Here is a 21,533-nt window from a genome sequence, read left to right as displayed (position 1 = left end):
GAAAAACTTCTATTTGCGGCAAAATTTTAGCACAAGGCCCTATTGCCTTATTGCGTGCAAGAGGAATAGAGATCGATGAGAAGAGCAAAATCCGATGTATACAATAACAGTTTCGTGTAGAAATTTTTATCAAAATTACATTCTTGAAGTTGTTAAATTATATATTAAGCACACCTTTTATAAGTTTAAAAAGTCATATTTAATTAATTTTTTTGATTTGAATATATTTGTCTTAAATATTAATTTCTAGTGCATATTTTTTGGATTTATATTGGAGGGAATAAATTAAATTTAAATAAAATTATTATGACAAAATTTAGAGATGATGCGGGCTAGAATCCTTCTATGGCTAATGAACTGTGTTTTTGCAACCCGTCAATTTTAATGGGCCAGGAATGAGGCTTTTATAGATAAATTGGACCCGGACCAAATGGAACTAGTAGATGTTTTTGTTTTATTAAAGAGGCCCAAATTGTATAAAAGAAGCGGCCCAAACGTAAGGAAATAAATAATACTTATTAATAACAATGAAAAAAGCTACAAAACTAGTCGTCTTCCTCGAGCTTCTCCTCCTTCCATGGCACCATGAGCTTCGCAGGACTAGGCCAAATCTTCGGGCAAGTCTCGGCGGATCGGTCAGAGCCACACAGCACCCCACTTGATCCTTTTCTGTTTCATGTGCGTCCCCTGCAGAATGATTCAGGTTCTCTACAAATCACTGTTACTGATTTCCAATCCAACACCTTTCAGGCCGTCAAGTCCAGTCTTCAGCTAGAGGACTTGGTCAGCTTTCATCTTCTTCATTATCATTTCAGTTGTTTATATACAATTTCTGTTCCATTTGTTTTAGGTTAAATGAATAAAAACGATGATTACTGGGTCGATGGGTTTTTTTTTTTTAAAGAAATGTATTATAAAATTTTATGTTAATTGAAAATATAATACTGCCAACGCAATGTTAATGTACAGTTCTAGGTGCATGTTCTTTCTTATCTGGCGTTAATTCGGGGTGGCGAGATTAAATAGAAATACAGCAATTGCCTGGTGACATAAATGAATTTTATCTCACTTTTATACAGAGAGATGCGATTGGAATTGGTGGTTTTTGGTCCGAATTTGTAGATTATGTCACAGCTTCCCTGAAATCGGAAGATGTGAAGCTTGTCATGGAGGGATCATCTGAGTTAGGAGGTAATTTACCAACCTCTTCTTTTCAACACTGCTTCTGACATCATGAATTCAACTCAAGAGATCAATTTATTAACCAAATTCTTTTAATGTGTACCCATAATACATCACATTGTGTTTTAACATCAAAATAATATGAAATTAGTATGATAAGTTAAAAGGTTCATTTATATCAATACTGATGTCATTCATTGAAGAGGAGCATGGCTAATTAATGATAAGATTTTGGTGGGATCAATCTTTGATACACACTTTTATTAGTACATTTACTTGCATCTCTTTGGTCCTATGACACATTGATTCTTTGAGAATTATTTGTTTCTACGATCCATATTTCCAATTAGAAGTTAAAACGCTTAACCTTTTGAAAGGCGTGAATCAATTATTGATGTTTGTGAACGGACGTTTATCTATGCACGTTATGACTGATGGGGTGATGCTACATTGATCATTAAAATGTTTACAGAGCACATGTAGCATCGTCTACTGTAGAATGCATATAAATTTGATTGCATTTTTCTTATTTTTCCAGGTGCTTTGCATGCAAAATTAATTGCACAAAAATCAAAAGGAATGCCACGAGTCTCAATTTCCCTTGGTAAACTTGTCGATGGCGCTGCTTGTAAGGTGATGGGAAGTCTCTCGCGGGAGCTCTATGCAGAATACAGAGTGGCGCATAATTCACTTATTGAAGGTCACTAATCAACTAACATTGCTAGCAAGTATTATTTATTTATTTCAAGCCAGTCTGCTGATGACATTTTTGACAATTACGTAGAGGCAGGCAAACTTTTCTTTAGTTAAGGTATATTTTATGGTCCATGTTTTATGTGCTTCTGCTTAAATCAGGAAACAAACCTTCAATTTCGTCATGTAAAAAAAAAAGGCAGTATCTATTTCTTGTTTTTCTCTGTCCTTTTTAATTATCCACTATGTTCGTATTATTTTGATGTTAAAACACAATTTGATAATAAAGAGGGTGTTTTACAAGTTGTTAGAGAGCTTATAAACCTCAAAATTCGTTTGGTAAATTTTCTTAAAATAACTTATAAGCTGTCAAAATAAGTTGTTGTATTAACAAAACCACTTCTTTTTTTTTCTTCCCCAAAGATCTTATTTAAATATTTTATTTCTCCAAAATATCCTTGCATATTCTCTTAAATACCCACCGTGTCCTCCACAATTATTATTTTTTTATATCAAATTTACTTGAACAAATTAAAGATAATATTAGATATTTATTTTTTGTTATTTTTTTTCAAAGGATATCAATTTTTCTAAATTATAAATATAAAATATTTTTTTTTAATATAACTACTTACATTAACATAGTACTATACTATTTTTGATAGTTTTGACAATAAAAGATTTGTTTTATAAACTGTATGATCTTATTTTTTAAATATGTTGTTTGAAAGAGCTTATTTTAAAACAAATTAGGTTAATAATTCACATTTTCATTGACTACTACCAACTGTTATCATAGATGGAGACTGTTATATCATATATGAGCCGCTGAATTCATATCATTACATCATCTGCAGTATGTCACCTTAAATTTTTTCTTCCTCTTACATTTGATATTATTTTTATCTGTGTTTGTGTAGAGAAAGAGCAAAATAACCGACTGATCAAAACTGTGGCCGATGAACAGGTGACCCCACTTCCCCATGATATCACACTTTTACTAGTTAATAGTGCTGTTACTTGAGTTAGTGCAAGATCTGTCTTACCTGTTACTGGTACTGGTTGCTGCTTTGATACTGAACTTGCCTCAATTACTTGATGAAAGTTGGTGTTAAAAAATTTAGAAATGCATGATTTTTTATGTGTATGGCCTAATTTTGCGTCTAGATGCATGAAACTTAATTTCAACATTTTTGACAAATCTTATTATCAGTATGTAACACATAATTTTTTATGGTAGAAGTATTTGCAGTGTCTCAATTCAATTTGCGAGATATTAGATGTTCCACACTTTTCTGGCAATTTGAGTTGCTTATTTTTTACAAAATGAGGACCATGTGAAGTAGTTGCTATTGAGATTTTTGAATCTTGTTTGGGTGCACTATCCGATTTTCTCGATAGAAATGTAGACAGGCTAAGCGGCCCAGTTGAATGTTGTAATTTTTTTTATTGTTAAAATATGAATTCTCTTTCCATTGATATTTCACCAAAACTTGTTTATGATCCTTGTCAAGAACTTATTTATATTCTCTCTTTTTCATTTACTTATCTCTGAGTTTAGAGCTACTGTAACAAAGATTGTAAATGGCGGGAAGCGGTGGGCGCTGGGCTCCCCACTTAGGTTGTTGAATTTTTTAGCATTTTTTTTATAGATAATTATATATAATCATAATTTTTTATGTGATATATGTAATTAAATTATGTTTATGCATAAAAAAAGCTTAATACAAAATAATACAATCTAGACAAAATACAAATAAACATATAAATGCAAACTAACAAGATAATTAAGGTGGTGACTGATGGCGGCGGCTGGAGACCGTTTGACGCAGATGGTAGCTGATGATGGAGGACACTTGAAACTAAAAGTAAATACAAAATAAAAGTAAATACAAAAGTGAGAGATGTTTTTATTATATCTAAGGTTTTTTTTAAACTGATTGACTTTTTATTTGGCTTTAACAGTTGACTAAGATTTTAAAATTATTGACCGGCTCGGCCGCGCACCCGCCTCCGCCGTTGGATAGCCTCGGACTACCTATAGAGATCGCCTTAGACAAAGACGGGGCGGTTGAGGGCCGCCTATCGCCTAGGCGATCGTCTCGACCGCTATTTAGAACATTGACTGTAATTGGTTTTGATCGACTTGAAGGCTAAAATATTTCTAGAAATGGTCTTTGCATTGAATTTATGCAATTATTAGAATTCTACTTGCTATATATTTATGATTATTTAGTATTTGGTTTTCCTCAAAACTATTTCTCAATATGATTGTCAGGAAAAGAACAACGCAATGCAAAAGCAGTTGGACTTGATATTGTATTCTAAAAAACACAAATCTCAGAAAATAAATGACAGAGTCGGCTCGGATAACCATGTTACGGTGTCACAAGACTCTCCAGGTATCGATCATTTCTTTTTTATTTATTTAGTTTCCAAACCATTTTTTTGTGCATAGTTGTAAATGGGCGGTGCTAATGACATGGATGGATTCAAATATTACCAAATTTCATATATAATCTCAAACATTAACCTTTTAAACCTGGAAAAATCTGCTTGAAACTTGAAAGATAAGCGAGTTTGGCTCGAAAGTTCATATTTGAGCCATTTCGTTTGGTTGGAACCCATCATTTACCTCTATGAACCAAAAATTCAAATAATGACTTGAGCTCGCAGGCTTGTATAATTTTTAATATGTTTGTTTACTAAACTATTATAAATATGTTTATGCAATATCAACAAGTTTACTACAGTTTGAAAGCTATCTATCACAATAACTTGAACTCAAATTCCACTTGAAATATATTCAATTTTGTTTGGGTTAGGACAAGATTGATGAATTTAAACATGGATTAGATTGTATTCAAGCATGTTACAAAGTTTGTTAAGCTGGCTCGATGGGTTTGCAACCTGGGTCTATACTAGCGTTAATACTATTGATTGATAAAGAAAATCACCCCCACCCTTTTTTAACCTGCAGTTCTTTCACTTAATCGCCATATTTGACCCTTCGAAATTGTAACATGTCATATCTCTGCTTGCAGATAAGCAAGCTGCTCATAGCCCAAGCTCAACCAAGGCCGCAAACCGAGTCGTTCCTGCACACCGCAGGTTACTGACGTATAGATTTTTGTTTGAAGTGCAAGTATTCAAATTTATTTAATGACCTTGATTTTCTTGGCAGATCTAAAGTAAGAGGTGCTATTCTGAAGGACACTGAAGATGATTGAAAAAATTGAGAAGGATATTGACTCCATGTTCACAATGTGTGGCCGGATGCATGAAAATCGTCAGCTTGCCTTTCTCAGAACAATTGTCCTTCATTTATTAATGGAATGAGAAAAGAATCTCTGTACAGATTCAAGTATGCGTAAGTACGGCATTAGGGAGGACCAGATTTCGTGACATGTTGAGATGTAGAGTGTATTCGAGTGAAACTAATACAAGCGGAAAATCCTTTTATCTATACTATATTATTTAAATGAAAGATTGTCCACATAGAAAACTAGAAAAGTAAATGAAAATCCAAGACGCAAAAACTAAACATCCCAAAAAATTAAAACATCAAGACCTGACTCGTAACAGTAAATATAAAGACCTAAAACTATTCTACTAAAGCAATTAAGTAGATAACTAAATCTCGTAAATTCTCTTCGCTAACTTAAAATATAGTCGTTCTTTTTATAGTCTATACTTGTGATTCAACTCCATCATCGAAAAATCTACGCCAGAACCAATGTTTCTTCCAAACTCTTTTATTCATCTCATCAATGGGAATTCCCTTGGTCTCTGGCAGCAAGAACGCAGCAAAGATTCCCATGACAACAATCCATGCAACAAAGAAGAAGAATATGCCCGACCTCATGCGGCACAGCATCGTCAGAAAGGCTTGAGCTATGATGAATGTGCAGATCATGTTCATGCTCACCGCAAAGAAGAAGCCCGATGTTCGTGTTTCCAATGGGAATATCTCACTTGGAATCAACCAACCGAGAGGACCCCACGACCAGGCGAAACCCGAGACAAAGACGCAGATTAGGAGCACGACTATAATGGCATAGAGCTTAGGAATGGCGTTTGTTGAGTGCAATTGGGTTGCGAGAATTGCTCCGGTCAAACCCTGCATATAAATTTATTTATGCATTCATAAGAATCATGGTAAAAGGGATTATTATTTAGCTGTATACGTGGTCTCGGATTATTAAGAATTTACCTGAGAAATAAGCATTTGGATGGCGGCTTCAATAAGCAAAAATCTTCTTCCAACTTTGTCAACTCCAAATATTGCAACCAAAGTCGAAAGACAATTGATAGAACCCGTGACAACAGCTGACAGCAAAGATGCATCTTCCGAAATCCCCATAGTCTGAAAGAGGACGGGAGCATAAAACATGATCACATTAATCCCTGTAAATTGTTGGAATACTTGCAGAATCGTGCCACAGAAGAGTTGTGGAAAACTGGATCGTTTCATCAGGTTCCTAAAAGGGTGCTTGATCTTCTTCGCAGTTTCTGTGGCTTGCAGAATTTCACTGTACTCTTTTTCGACATCTTCTACACCTCGGATTTTCTTGAGAACCCTTAAGCCTTCCTCCGTATGGTCACGCTCGATCAGGCTTGCGGGTGTTTCAACAATGAGGAGAGAGCCTAAACCGAGGAAAATGGCCGGCAGTGCAGCACCGCCAAGAGATATTCTCCAGCCATAAGGATGGATATTTGTTGTGATATAGTTGACTAAATTAGCAATCAAGATGCCTACGGTGATCAGCATCTGAAAGCATATGTTTAGGCCTCCCCTGTATTTTGCCGGAGCGATTTCAGATATAAACAGCGGCACTGCCTGCAATCAAAAACACTTTTAATAAACTAAAACTTATATCATGTGTTACTTTTATTGGATCTGACTTTATATATATATGTGTGTGTGTGTGTGTGTACCTGGTTGCCGAACCCAACACCAGCACCCAAACAAAGTCGGCCGATTATAAGCATAGGAAGATTCACAGCAGCGGTGTTGAGAATAACTCCGACGAAGAAGAAGGCGGCGGCCATCTGCATGGTGCGTTTGCGGCCCAATTTCTTGCAACAAAAAGATGCGAAGAAACTGCAAACCACAGCTGCCAAGTATAAAGAAGACGTGAAGAGTTGAAGCGTCTGGTTATTATATTTGCAGTAGTTGTCTTCTTTAACTCTATGTTTCTTTTCGTAAACAACTGGGAAGAACTTCAACAAGAAATCATCCATGGACGTCACTCCTCCTGCATGCAGTTAAATTGTTAAATAACATATATAGTTTAATTTCAATCAAGATTCTGTTAGGCGTCTTGTATATATTACGTACCAGATATACCGATATCATATCCAAACATGAGACCTCCAAAGGCAGCGATGATGGAACAGACAACCACCTGTTTGGTGAGCTTGGCCGGGTGGTTGACATCGCCGCCACCGTTCTGAATAGGTGTGATTGCCGGTGCCATTGACGTGCTTATGATCACAAGAAAATTAAAGATCAAAATTACTTAAACAACTTGGCTCGCTAGTCGCCTGAGTTTTGTTCAGTACGTGAAAACAATGACGAGATATAGGTCCATCCGCACACATATATATAGGTAATAAATCTTAGTGTCCCTATCCTAATTGGATTGTAGATATGGATTATATTCTAATATATCTCTGATTCTTGAGCTTTGCTTCTACCCCAACAAGGAAACTTTCGCGTATTTGCTAATGTTTTAAACAAAGTTTAAATTTAAATTTATAAAAATAACTTTTATCAAGATCAATATAAATTATACGAATTTCCTTTTACTTTATATTTTATGATTTACTTTGTTAACTGTAAATAGATAATTGTGTATAAAAGTGCAAAATCAAATCTATATAATTAACTAGTAAACGCAATAACAAAATTAGATTTATGTCTATCTAGTTTATTTATTAAAAAAAAAATAGATTTACGTTTATCTAGATTATTCATAAAAAAAATTCATTGATTAATATGCCAAAAATAAAATCATACATAAGGTATATATGAAATTTTGGTATCAAAACAAAATAAACATTCGATATTTTTTTGGGTTTATGAATGAAAGATTAATCGTAGAATGTAATTTTAAGATAAGAAAAAGATCGACAGTGTTTTTTGGATATTAAAAATATTCTTGGTTTTAAGTAATTTTTCCTACTAATAAGAATCCCTAAATTCTAGTAATTTATACAAAGTATTTCTGTGGATTAACATCACAATACTTACTTTTGAACATTTTGAAATCGGTATTATCTTACCGTTCAAAAAGTAATACAAAATCTGAATTATTATTTTTATTTTGTGTATATAATTTTGAACCTTGTATTTAGACTTCCCTCATGCCCTGCCCCATTCGATCCCTCCCCTCGATAGATTTTCTGAATCCAGTTGTAATGATATCAACTAGTATATTCTGCTTGTTGTTCATCTCAACCATTCACATTAATTAGTTTGAATGGGTTCATGTATCCAACATTAAATTTTCTATATACAACAGTGTGCTTCGACAATCCGATCTTGCACATCAGAAAGAACCCAAACTAACTTTCCGATTATAAGAGTTTTATGTCAATGCATCACAATCGCGATGACATGTAACTTTACATTTTAGGGATATCAAAATCTCTTTTCTTGGCTTTCCACGCATTTTGAGTTGATAACACAATTATACAGTATTATTTGCGAAGCAATTCGAATGTATACATCAACTTCAATCCAACGAGAAGAATATCATGAGATATGAAGTCATATGTTCTTTTAGAATAAAGAATTTTGTGACACAAGAGTACCACGATCCCAAAGGCCAAAAACATTACATAATACAAGATTGCAGAGAGACCAAAGGAGTGATGTAAAAAAATGACAGATCAAACTTCAAATTGCTCCATCTGAACATCCCTGGACTTTAAAGGAACATACTCCCCGAGATACTCCCCAAGATGATTCGCCAAGGCGGATTTATCGATATTTTCGTGATGATATGATTTACAAACAAAATATATAATCGTCTGCATAACGAGAGCAAACAGCATCAGAATCGACATCAAACTCAAACAAACAATACCCAGTCCAACTCTATATCCGAGCCCTTTTTCGTAAGCCATCACCACAAAAATCTTGAATACTGCCTCAACTCCAAAAAGGCACAGGCCTAATACAAAGAAAATCGCCACACAAAGAGCCATTTTCCCCTTGATCAAAGATCGGCTTTTGGCCATTGCATTTAGGCCATAACTTTCTTCCAAAACTGAGACCACACTTGCTAGCTGCCATATCATGTTAATATAAAACAACCCGACAGAATATATGATCAAGTAAAAGAGGAGGAATATCCCCCCAACACTTTTACTGGGTTGAAATACAAGAATTGCAAAGACGGCTATAACTACAGCTACAACATTGTATGCAAAGACTATGACGAAATTGCATAAGAAAGTCACCATTAGCCTCTTCCAGACCTTCGGAACAACACTCATCACTTTCTTAAACGTGATCTCTTTGGCCGTGTAGATACATGCGATGGTGTAAACTACTGCAGATGTAGAGAGAAGCGCGAGAATCAAGAAAAACAGTAAATACCCAATCTTGAACAAGAGAATCTCAATCCATTCGGATGATATGAGGCTGGAGATTCTGTCGTAGGAACGAGTGCCCTCCGGGGTTCTTTCGAGGGTTTCCTCGTTGGTCGAGATCTTTGCGATAAGGAGTTGGGTAATCTGGATTTGAGCTAAGTAGATGAAGGAAAGAGGAAGAATCAAAGCTAGCATGACTTGGCTGAAAATCTTCCTCCATGATATAACTATGTTGTATGATTCTTGAAGTATGCCGAAGAATCCAAGAAACTGGATTTCTTCTTGTTCTCTGTCCATGGATTCTTTTTTTCTTTTTTGCAAAATCTGGTGAAATGGGTTTTTGGTTCAAGAGGAATTGGCGCAATATAGATGGAGAACTTCAACTTGTGGATCTCACGGAGGAAAGACTTAACCAGATTAGTTGGGATTTTTCTGGACTTGTACACATTCTTTGAAATTACATTTTTGTCATTGTTATTTTAATTTATCCTCTACAAGTCTATTTCGACCAAAAATTTTAATTTAAAACAAAAGAAATAGTAAATCAAATGTGTTGCGATTAAACAAAGATTGGTTTTCGACCAAAAATATTAATTTAAAATAAATGAAATAGTAATAAAATGTTTTCCGATTTAACAAAGATTGGATGGACGTGAATTTATTTTTTTGATCATTTTGACCAATTCAAATGTTAAAGTTAAACGAAGGTTCTGCTGTGTTTCCTTTTTGGAAGGAAGCAGTCAATTCAGCGTGTCTTACGCGTCTATAAATATGTTTTTCTCCACTAACATTTAATTTAATGATTGAGACTATGTTTAACATTCTCTCTATTTTTAATATTTTAACATATTGACATTGTCCCTATTTTAATACAAAACAATAAGATGAATAGGGATGGTAACACGACGTGGGCGAGTTTGCCGTCCTCGTTTCCAAATTCCATCATCACCCCAAACCCGCCCTCACCCCGATCTCCGTTTTTCAGGTTCAGGGATTGCTAAGACGAGACGGGTTTGTCATCCTATCCACGTCTCCGAATATTATTATTAGTGATAATAATAATAATAATATTATTATTATTATTATTATTATATTATTATTAATCATAATAATAATATTATTTTATTATTACTATTAATTTCGGGACGGGTTTAGAGATAAATATAATAATCTCATATCAGCCCCGCCCCGAACTAATTCGAAGATGTTAAAAAATCCACCAACCCAAACCCAAACCTAAAAAATTGGAGATTCTCGTTCCCATTTCGGATATTTCCAAAAAGTTTTCAAATCCGTGGAGAAAATCGACATCCATGCATATGAACATATTGTGCTTAAAATATAAGGGGGGTAATTACTTACTAACATATAGACTCTACCTTTAATAACGTTCAGAACCATGCACTAGCTAGGCTTTATTTATACATGCATGATATATCTATCCATCATCGTACATTGAATTAAAACGTGAAAGCGTTTTCGAGGTCGCAGTATTGTGGCGAAATGCGACATAATCCCGGTAAGCTTTGTGCGGTCAGATTCATCTCTCGCATCTCTCTTCCCTGTAATTCCCCCGTCTCTTGTTGTTCTCCAGCCACCTTTCAAAATACACACATATATATATATATATATATATACACATATATATATATATATATATGTTCGATGTTATTCGATTTATATCGCATTTTAGATCATATATGTTCGATGTTATTCGATTTATATCGCATTTTAGATCATATAATATATACGCCAGCATTCTTAAGTTAAATGTAACACCTTTTGGATAGCCTCGCACCTACACCGCTCATTGATCCGTTCAAGCTCATCACAACATCGTGGAAACTCCTCCCTCCAGCTGCCTCCGTGGCCTCTTCCCTTGTAATTTTCAGGCACAAATCGGCTGCTATCTATAAGATACTTCCGGCATGAACTCAGCCGCTGGCTCTCAATTTTCTGGCCGCACCACCTCGGCTCTCCTGGATTATCGATTTCCACCGTCGTAATGGTGGCCGCTGCACGGTAGAAAGTGACCGTCGGAGTCGCCAGAAAAACCAGAAAAGTGACCATACAGAGAAACAAGCTGGCCATTTAAGTGAAATTTTGATGGATATTACTTAGCTGGGTATATATATACATATATAGCATAATTCACCGGGGTTTAATTTGCATGCAGGTTAAATACGTGGCTATTGGTATATGAACATAAAAATGGAGATGCTTTGGAATATGGGCAGGTGGATATACGTGCAGATCGGTTTGCATGGAGTGGAGTTTCCACGTATCCTATACATGTACGATGGAACAGCAATTTACAGAATTGAACAAATTATATATATATACTCAAACTGGCCAATTACCATTACTTATTATGGTTTAAAAAGAAAAAAACCAACAAAAATGGCAAGAAAATTACATGGTACGAGTTCATAAGATGGAATTAATAATTTCTTGAATCGAAAAAAAATTACATACATGCACTCAAGCTATGCTAGACTAAACACAAGTTGATCACCATTTCCAGAACACGTTTGACTCACACTTGTACGTGTCTTTCCCTTCACACTATTTTCTATTTCAATCTATTATATAGAAAATTTGTGATAACTCCAAATCATCACTCAGGAATGGTACTTTCTGCCATAAACAATTTTAAAGCACAGTAATACACTTATGTTAGAAGCCCACTAATCAACATGTATCACTGTATAACAAGGGCGTCGTTACCTTTTGTTTAGCAAGATCTTGGCAGCCAGTGAAGTTCTCAGGGAACTTGCATGTACCAAATGGAACAGTGTATGCCCGTGCGAAGTTAGCGCCGCTGGTGGCTAACCTCTTCTTGTCATTTTCAGACGAGTATATATTTAAGCAATTTAGAGGAGAAGTTTGTGCTGGATAGTTGGATCCTATGATTCACATCTTCCTGCGTTCTAGACCCAAGAAAGTGTGACCCACTACATATGAAAAGGTAATTGATCTAACTAAGAAACTGCAAACTTACCTTGTTAGCCATGCTCTTCTCCAAATAATTTTCAATGACACCAGCATTGGCAGAGGAGGCGGAGAAAAGGGCGGCACTGAGACCGAGAAGGGCGGCTCTTCTACCCTATTCCTTAGAGTCGGTGGCTGTAACCCTCTGAGCCCTGATCATCGGCAGTTTCTTAACAGTTGCGAAAGAAGGCGATATTTTACTGACCTTGGTGTTCAGCTCACAGCCTGATATTACTGCATCGTTGCATGCTAAAACACTGGAATTCATTGGCCGCCATTTTTCGTATGATCTTGCAGGAAATAACATTTCGGGAGTGGTGATTAAAATTTAATAGTGATGTGGAACTAATTATAGGTGAGATCAGAGAGTTGGAATTAAGGATGGTGGGAGTGTGGATAAGGTGATATTTCTTCATTCCCATTGGCAAATAAGATGGCAATCTTGGGGTTCCCATCTGTGATATACCAGTGTCATGGATATACTACCAATGCCAACCTCTCAAGTTTCTTATAGATAAACAAGGAAAGTTGCATATATTTTGCATGCGAATCAAGATTCCATCTTTTGAAGCTCTCTGTCCGAAGCAGATCCACGGAGAGGAGAAATCTCCGCCTATAATCTTGTATTAGGTGCTGGACCTGCGCATTTTTTAAACCGGTGAATATGCACTAGTAAGTACAATTCATATCTCTCACTTCAATTTGCATGAATGTGCTCTCATTGATATATGATAGTCTACCAAAATTGGTGTGGAAGGTAGTCCCGGAGTTGCAACATGGATCATTGCTGATTTCTGTAACTCGAGAGGCATATAAAATACAATGAATAGCACATAATATAAGAAATATAACATTTTCAATTCCTCAGTACATGTGACTGTGATACCTGATTGTTTAGCTGTCAAAACAATTTCTTACGGTTTTCAACAATGTCTATAACAGAAAGTGATCCGTATTTATTCTGGATCTTAATCTGTTACGCTGAACACCAGCTCCTTTCTAAATCTTCCTTGTGTCTACAGATTGCATGGGTTAGAATACCAACTGCACCTGCTTGGCTCCCAACAGACATGCTTATTAAGGTCCCTGGTTTTTCAATTTGTTCTGGCCTTCCATTTACAACCTTCATTTCTTTAGCGTTGAATAATCACCACCTAGAAAAGTTCATAACATAAATCTTCTTGTTGGTCTTTTTGATGAATGATTATGGCTAGCTGCAGTCAGATAAGCTAGATTATGAAAGAATGTGATGAAGGGCTATGAATGCAGAGCAGGAATATCAAATGTGTCGACTACAAAAGTTGCACCTTTGAGAAACTTCAAGTAATTTCCAGCAGTCACATCTTATTGTCTAGCAAAGCTTTCTTCAAATTTTGTGCACTACAAGCTTCAGACACTTTTTTTTTGGCGGGGGGGATAGTTTTTTTTTTTTTTTTTTACTTTCTGTGAAAAAACATGATAACATGTTGTGCAGATCATTTATCAAGTATATTTCATGAAACAAATCAACAATGTAAGAGAGAGAAAAGTGTCAGATGATCTCAAAATGAATGTCAATGTACTCACCTGATTTCTTTCATGAAAATTATTTTGGATCAACCTGATGAATTTCTTCCTTCCTTCCACATGTGTGATGAAGACAGTTAGACTTGTTACAATAGTTAAACATGAAAGTTGTTTCTATAAAATCTCAAAACGTTATGGATTTATTTAGTACAAGTGTCTAACATCAATTGAGGAGAAAGCTTATCGGCAGAGTTGAGAAGCTTGAAATAGTAAGATTAATTAGTGATTATGATGCAAAGTAGATTTGGACAGAATACGTAGTGGAGAATGGAGATACTTTCTTTTCTGATCCTTAATCCATTTGCATTGCACATGATGAAATGGTACCAGAGCTTCATTCCCAGCAATGTGAATAGTATGTCAGATGTGCACTAGGTGTGTTCAGGTAAGGTGTAAGTGCAAGGACATTTGAGTTATACTATAGTTATTACCCATGATCATAAGTTATATTTGATTTCTAAAGAATAAAACATGAAGGAAAAATGTAGATGGAACATAAATGCAAGGAGACACTTAAATTATCTTAAAATTAGTACAACCACCAACTTGTTAAATGAAAAACAAACTTAAATATATTGAATTGTACCATATAAATATTGTATATTTGATGAATGAATATAGAAATTTTTGTTATAATTATATGAATCCAAATTTCAAAAGTGATCAGTTGATCATTTCTAGCAATATCAACAATACAGCAAAAGGCGTGTATGAACGTTATTCTCTCATATTAGTAAACACATAAAAATCCCTAACAATATCATCAACATTAGCAAAATCTAAAAAAAAAAATTATGCATGTACATATGATGTGCTTTCTATAATATGAAGTATATCCACTCTCTTAATTTCAAGCTTGGCTTTTACAGAAAAAGGTCTCTTTCAGACACGCTTTCTATCTTGCTTGTGACAATTGTATAGCTTCTTGGTCTTGAGTAGAATCCTCCGCCCAAATGAGTTTGTGAGACATGAGTGAAAATTCTTGATTTCTCGATTCTTCGAGTTGCTCCCACTCTGCCCATCTCTCAGCCAAGCCCACTCCTTGCAACATACATACAACTTGCGCCATCGTCGGGCGATCTTCTGGTGAACCTTGCGTGCAGAGCATTGCCACTTGAAGGACGGTCTCGACTTCTTTGGGATCGAAGCTGTTCAAGTTCTCGTCCACAATGTCCTCCAGCCGTTTTTCTCGTAGTAGTTTTTTTATCTTGATTACGTCAGATTAGAGAATTAGGAGAGATGGACAAGACAACACATCAAAGCCTATATAAGCGGGCGAAGAGCCAAGAAATAGCGGAGAGAATAAGCTTACATGATCCAGCAGGAGAACATCCTCATCTTCTTCGAGTCGAGAAAAATCTATAGCACGCTGGCCAGTTACAAGCTCAAGAAGAGTAATACCATAGCCAAAAACATCGGTCTTTGCGGAAGACTTTCCAGTGGACAAATACTCAGGGGCAATATGTCCCATTGTCCCGCGTACTCGAGTAGTCATGTGTGTGAGTTTCGCGTCCACTAATTTAGCCAACCCAAAATCTCCAAGGACAGCTTCAAAGTCATCATCAAGCAGAATATTTGCAGCCTTTACGTCACGATGAATAATCCTTGGATTGCAATGCTCGTGAAGGTACTCAAGGCCATGAGCAGCACCAAAAGCTATTTGTTTTCTTGTTGGCCAGTCCAGACCTTTCTCTCCGGGCTTTAGATCTAGCAAATTCAAGGAAAAAGGTGTCGAGTCATCAAAAAATGCCCCATATTTTTATTTTCCTTTAGGTATTATACATTAAATAATCCACGGTCTCCCCTAAAACAAATTCTGGTTTTTCTCCTAATACCTCTCAAGCGATAAGCCACGCTCAGGTTTTGCATAAATGGATAAACAAGAATTCTCTCCGTGTAAGTTGTACAAAATCCAATCAAGCGAAGCAAGTTCTTGTGTACTGCAACGCTTATGAGATGAACTTCCCTCAGAAATGCAGCCTCTCCACCCGGACTATGATGATCCATGAGACGTTTTACAGCGACTCTGGTATTATCCACAAGGATTCCTCTGTACACTCTCCCAAAGCCCCCTTGTCCGATTATATTACTTTCGCTGAAATTATCAGTAGCAAGCTGCATTTCACGTAAGGAAAACCTTTTGAGCTGCCCAAAGGAGATTTTACGCTCATCTTCACCTGCGCAATAACCATATGTAAGAGCAGGTGGTTACATGTTATTACAGAGTTCAACTGAATTCAGTATTTTTTTTAGAAATGTGAGGATCGTCAAATTTAGTATTTCATTTATACGATCATTAATTTTCATGCTGTGACTGTTGTCTAGTCATCAATTGTGATCATTCTAGTAAAAATGTTCTGATTTATCACCAAGGTTTTTCAATTTCAGCCATTTCGTCATAAATAATTAAAATCGATCAAAATTTTAATTATTCACATGACGCATCAATTTCAATGAATATTCTTGCTGAGATGCCCTGAATTGGGAAATATTTGTGTAAAAACCATAAATAGTCGTGGAACTTACAAAATTAAATGACGAGAAATACTGCATCACTGTGATTATCAGATTACAAGTGAAATTTTTTCCATAAATATCAAATTAGATGAAATGTGATAATCATGAAATCAAAGATTGAACCATCGAAGACCAAGAAAAAGGCAGAAAAGAGGAAGGAGAAGAAAAATGTACCAGCCACATCAACAAATATATCATCCTCGAGTTTATGTGCTTGTTGCAATCGATATATAACTACAGCCCCGAGTATAAAGAGGGCAAATGCGCCAATGCTTACAACTGTAATGACAATCTGAACTTTTGATCTTTTGTTAGATGCTGCATTGATATTATTGAGAAGCTCAGTTTCATCTTTTATTTTATTCCAGTACAAGAATCATTTTTGAAACAATAGCAAGGTATGTCTCTGAAAAAAACATAAGGAAAACAAAAACAAACCTGGGACTGATGAACTTGACACACAAGGTTGATGGAAGTTATTTCCGCACGTTAGATGAGTGGACGTGAAACTGATGCATAAGACAACAGAACGACAGATAATAATGGTGGAAGTTACTTAATCATGCACCAGTGGACGCAGATTAGAAAGAGATAAAACGTGCAAAATCCTATTAATCGGTGTCTCATATTTGACAACATTAATAGAGAACAAAGATTTCTTTTCATTGAGACATGGAGCAGGAGAATGGCAATATGGCATCTTGTCATGTAAATGGAATTGATTAATATAACCATACAGTGATTCAAGAAAACAACTTTCCACAAGGAAATCGTCATACTTGAAGATTGGAATTGAAAACAACTCTTTAGGAATCCTTCCTGTCAAATTGTTCCATGAAACATCCCTGCAATCAAAGAATTTCTTATGGATCCGTCTGTTAGAACAATGGTGAAAGAGCTTAGATGAAATAACATTAAAGGTGAACAAAGACTTCTTACACTTCCTTTAAGCCAGTAATTTTTACTAGTGATTCGGGAATAGATCCACTTAAGTTGTTTCCTCTCAATACCCTGACAGTGGAAATTCAGAGAGAAACCAAAACTTTGAATCAAGAATGAGCCTAGAGAATGTAATATGTTGGATGTCAGATAATATAAGAGACGGGCTACTGTGACTGAGGTTCCACGCATCGACTGACTTACAGATGTTTCAGGTTGGAAAGTTCACCCCAAGACTCTGGGATAGAGCCACTGAAGCTATTATGCGCTAGATTCAAATTCTGCAGTCGTGACATGCCGCTAAGAAAATCGGGTATGAGACCAGATAGATTGTTGTTTTGTAAATCCCTGCAAAAATAAACGAAAATCATAATATCTCAAACAAAAAAACTACATGTTACGCCTCGAAAAAGAAAGCTTTCAAAATGTTATGCAGCATGAGTATGACAGAATCCAGCACATACAAGCTAACCAAAAACTTTAATTTGGTAATTGAAGGTGAAAGAGTTCCAGAAAAACCATTAGAAGCCAAGCTCCTGCAAGTTGAGCCATTCGTACATTAATATGTCAGGAACTATGTTGTATCCAATTCAAAAGAACTTCACAAAGTAAAACATGTGCTTACAGTGACACGACGTTTCCATTTGTACATGCAACATGAGACCAACTGAAACAAGGGCTGACAAAGAAATTGTTCCAATCTATAATTCTATTGTTGGAGTCATTCAGAGCTGTTAGAAACTCCACTAAAGCTTCACCTGAAATATCACCAAAAATACAATATATACGTCAGATTATGCCAACCAAAAATTTGAATCACGTTAATTAACTAGAATTTGCGATTTCCATCTGATATAGCTTTGAGTTGCAGTGTAACGTGAGAATCTATATGAGTGGAAGCGTTGCGTGGCCAACCAAACAGCCCAGGGGTAGAGCTGTTGGTTTTCCCCAACATAAGTTTTGTAAATTCGACGAAAGAGAAAAATAAATAAATAAAAGCATGAAACATATATTGAGTAGTCGATAAACATGATTAGCATGTTATATAGCCTTTTGGCAAAGACCACAGCCTATGATATACCTTCAACATCAGGCTTATTGGAGGCAAAACAGCTGATAGACATGAAAAAGAGCAGAACAAAATAAATATATGGAGTCAAAGAAAGATGCATGATGAAAAAGGCTTCAGCCATGTGCTTTCACTGGATTGCGTAGCAAGAGAGTCCAAGTGTTCACACTTCTTGCGTGTTTTAGGTGATTCCAGGAAGATGAACCTAAGGCAAGAAAAAAANTCCAATTCATGTAATTAGCAACAACTTCAAGTGAACAAACACGCTAGATACAAATATAGTTTCATAATCTATCATAAATTAAGGTTTCTATTTGAACTTAAGAACTCGACGACTTATTAGGACCTTGAATTCCTTTTAAAGAGCTATGAGCACGTCGTACTACAGGTAGTCTAAAAAATAAAGCCTAAATGATCAAGTACTTAAGTACTTCACTCAGAAGTGCTAAATTTGACAAAATCATGATCCAACCTCCTGTTCATTTTGTAGCTTTGTACGGTTACTAAACTAAGCAATTACTTGGTAAAGTAATAATTAAGTAGTAAAACAATACGCACACTACATAATCTAGCAATGACACAAGCACTGTTAAGTGATCAAGAACCCAGACTTAGCTAGCTGCTCAGTGATCGAAGATTTTTTTAAAAAAAAAATTTCGATCGCTATGATCATATGTTAACTAACTTCCAAATAATGTTCTGCAAATCAAGAAAGTGCGTAACACACAATCATGAAGTCCATAGCTTTAATACCATAGCACATAAAACTACTTTATACAAGTACTGTTAGGCATATCAAAATAAGGCCACTAACAGGTGCCCAGAAGAAAAATTACAATCAAATCCAGAATTAAACACGATTGTTTTCATAAACACGACATATATAAGGAAAAGAGCTGACCCAATTGGGCAAAATCACAGAATGTGCCATCAAGAAATACAAAGAAGCGTACGACAATCGTCAACTGGTTGAAATTATTGTAGCCTATAAAATGGCCGATGCACAAGCGTGAGGACCCATAGAGCATTCATAAAGCAGGGAGAGTGGGGAAAAGGAGCTTTTTTCCAAAAACAAGAAAAAGAAAAGAAGAGAAATTGATATTGAAAATGAAAATTCTGGGCTTGCCATTTGGTTTGTGGGGTTTACATGAAATACGAGTGAGATTATGAGAATCCCAGTATTATTACAAGTCTAGTCTTTTTTTCAAAACTTGTTTACATATATATATATATGATTTTTTTATTTAAAAAAAACACTTTTACATAATGTTTTGAAGCTTCGTAAGCTTTTAGGAGATTTATTACGTAGAAATTATCAATTCTAAAAAAAGGACAAAAAATTTGGCTTCTCGATTCTTCAAAGTCAAATTTAATTGTTAAAATAATGAACACACACACACACACACACACAACACTATCACATATAACGTAAAACACCTTGTAGTAGTGTGGAAAAAAAGGAGCTTTTTTCCAACAACAAGAAAAGAAAAGGGATATGAATTTGAATTGGAATTGAAAAGGAAAATTCCGAGATTGCCAATTGGTATACGTGAAATATGAGCGAATGAGAATCCCACTATTATTACAAGTCTACTCTTTTTTAAACATAAATTTTTTGAAGGAAAAAAACCCACTTTTACATAATGTTTTGAAGGTTGGGAAGGTTTTTAATAATCTTCGTATTATTACGTAAAATTTATTAGCTTTTCCTTAAAAACACGCNACATATAAATGTAAAAGTAAAACACCCTCTAGTTCTATATAAACAATTATTTAAAAGATTACGGTGGATAAAATATCGTTAATAAACAAAGTTATTCTGCACTTAGACAAGAACATGTTTATCTTGACATGGACATCCATATTCGAGATAAGAAAGATGCTTAGGAGCAATCAGTGAGTAAAGTAGCTAGGTTCTTTTTGCTTGATTATATTCCATATTTACAGCACTTAAATTAAATGTTTTTCTTCATCAGATAATGATCATGTCACGTTTCTTACTTATGAATATATATATATATATATATATATATAGACAGAGAGAGCTCATCAAGTAGGGACATCGATTGTATGATATGGTGATTACGTATGATATTGCATGGCAATGGAAGGTCATGGCAGAATTTGGTAATATGTATTTTGTAAAATCACAATATTGTAAATATAAATTTAAGTATATGGAGTCAAATGGCAGCACTTGAAGGTGGATATATGCGCGTGGGTTCAAAGATATGGCAGAAAAAATAATTAAGTACTTAAAAGGTGTATTTTGGTTGTGTAGCCATGTCATAATGGCATTTGGTTCCGATTCCTCGACACATCGAGGGAACCACCCAAACATGATATCCTCTAAATATTACTGAAATTGAGACATCGTCTGTTCTTTCACGAGAACATGTCAGGTTTCTATCCCCCGATTCTGATTAAATTTGGGAAAGGTGGGGCTCACCCGGTACTGGGTCATTCATCGTTTATTGAGACGATATTTGTGTATTTCGTCGATCTAAATATTATCACTGTATTGTGGGAATGCCTTTGTCGTCATATCTGATGGGATATCTTCAGTATGAATATTTTGGATCGGCACTTCTCTCCTGGACATTACATATCTGACAAAGTGCAGCCTAACAATGTGTTGGCTCTTTGGTCTGTCAACCAACACACATGTTTGGTTCTTTATGAAGATAGTCAAGTTCCTCACTCATTGCATATATCCATTTGCTCTTGCCTTTCCATATACAATCTCCTTGAAGGAAAGTGGTTCTTGTAGCTTCACCTGCATGCTCTGCTTCGGTCAATGCATAATAGATCATACCATCTTGTCCTAACCTATCTGGAGCTTTTATAATCCTTCTTTCCCAATCTCTAGCAAGTTTGTATGATCTAGTACCGTTATCTGCTTGAGTTTGATCCTTATAATTTGCCTCATGCATGCGGTTGGTCTTGACCTATAACTTCCTAAGAGTCATTATCT

General features: G+C 35.5%; 4 protein-coding genes and 2 long non-coding RNA genes across 9 annotated transcripts; 2 read left to right on the top strand and 4 right to left on the bottom strand.

Moving 5' to 3' along the window:
- The first annotated feature begins 532 nt into the window (after positions 1 to 532).
- LOC140963842 (uncharacterized) lies at positions 533 to 5,337 on the top strand. The gene is made up of 7 exons (XM_073423296.1): positions 533 to 783; positions 1,080 to 1,191; positions 1,721 to 1,882; positions 2,796 to 2,842; positions 4,154 to 4,277; positions 4,920 to 4,986; positions 5,060 to 5,337. Exons 1-7 carry the CDS (start codon positions 586 to 588, stop codon positions 5,103 to 5,105), a joined length of 756 nt encoding a protein of 251 aa, XP_073279397.1. The 5' UTR covers positions 533 to 585; the 3' UTR covers positions 5,106 to 5,337.
- A 6-nt stretch (positions 5,338 to 5,343) lies between these two features.
- Positions 5,344 to 7,355, bottom strand: LOC140964581 (sugar transport protein 8-like). The gene is made up of 4 exons (XM_073424452.1): positions 7,217 to 7,355; positions 6,814 to 7,133; positions 6,089 to 6,715; positions 5,344 to 5,995 (listed from the first exon to the last, which is right to left on the bottom strand). The coding sequence occupies exons 1-4, from the start codon at positions 7,353 to 7,355 to the stop codon at positions 5,564 to 5,566; spliced, it is 1,518 nt and encodes a 505-aa protein (XP_073280553.1). The 3' UTR covers positions 5,344 to 5,563.
- A 1,285-nt stretch (positions 7,356 to 8,640) lies between these two features.
- Positions 8,641 to 9,942, bottom strand: LOC140965090 (uncharacterized). The gene has a single exon (XM_073425141.1). It carries the CDS (start codon positions 9,772 to 9,774, stop codon positions 8,773 to 8,775), a length of 1,002 nt encoding a protein of 333 aa, XP_073281242.1. The 5' UTR covers positions 9,775 to 9,942; the 3' UTR covers positions 8,641 to 8,772.
- A 1,919-nt stretch (positions 9,943 to 11,861) lies between these two features.
- On the bottom strand, positions 11,862 to 13,082 carry LOC140964146 (uncharacterized). Its single transcript, XR_012172831.1, has 2 exons — positions 12,774 to 13,082; positions 11,862 to 12,454 (listed from the first exon to the last, which is right to left on the bottom strand). It is a non-coding gene; the product is annotated as an uncharacterized lncRNA (long non-coding RNA).
- LOC140964145 (uncharacterized) lies at positions 13,081 to 14,104 on the top strand. Its single transcript, XR_012172830.1, has 3 exons — positions 13,081 to 13,140; positions 13,491 to 13,550; positions 13,689 to 14,104. It is a non-coding gene; the product is annotated as an uncharacterized lncRNA (long non-coding RNA).
- A 637-nt stretch (positions 14,105 to 14,741) lies between these two features.
- LOC140964144 (probable LRR receptor-like serine/threonine-protein kinase At5g63710) lies at positions 14,742 to 19,712 on the bottom strand. 4 transcript variants are annotated; one of them, XM_073423685.1, is made up of 12 exons: positions 19,461 to 19,712; positions 18,572 to 18,764; positions 18,116 to 18,248; positions 17,955 to 18,026; positions 17,695 to 17,838; positions 17,491 to 17,562; positions 17,331 to 17,396; positions 16,990 to 17,060; positions 16,726 to 16,869; positions 15,870 to 16,211; positions 15,347 to 15,741; positions 14,742 to 15,241 (listed from the first exon to the last, which is right to left on the bottom strand). In XM_073423685.1, exons 2-12 carry the CDS (start codon positions 18,681 to 18,683, stop codon positions 14,930 to 14,932), a joined length of 1,863 nt encoding a protein of 620 aa, XP_073279786.1. In that variant the 5' UTR covers positions 18,684 to 18,764; positions 19,461 to 19,712; the 3' UTR covers positions 14,742 to 14,929. The 4 variants fall into 4 exon arrangements, with proteins under 4 accessions (XP_073279786.1, XP_073279787.1, XP_073279788.1 ...); XM_073423686.1 differs by having other exon boundaries at positions 19,513 to 19,648; XM_073423687.1 differs by lacking the exon at positions 19,461 to 19,712 and adding an exon at positions 19,313 to 19,334.
- Positions 19,713 to 21,533: the final 1,821 nt, after the last annotated feature.

The sequence above is a fragment of the Primulina huaijiensis genome, chromosome 18, assembly GCF_012295235.1.
Source record: "Primulina huaijiensis isolate GDHJ02 chromosome 18, ASM1229523v2, whole genome shotgun sequence".
NCBI classification, from domain to species: Eukaryota; Viridiplantae; Streptophyta; class Magnoliopsida; order Lamiales; family Gesneriaceae; genus Primulina; species Primulina huaijiensis.
Note: the sequence above shows the minus strand (reverse complement) of the source record. Positions and strands in the feature narration are given on the sequence as shown.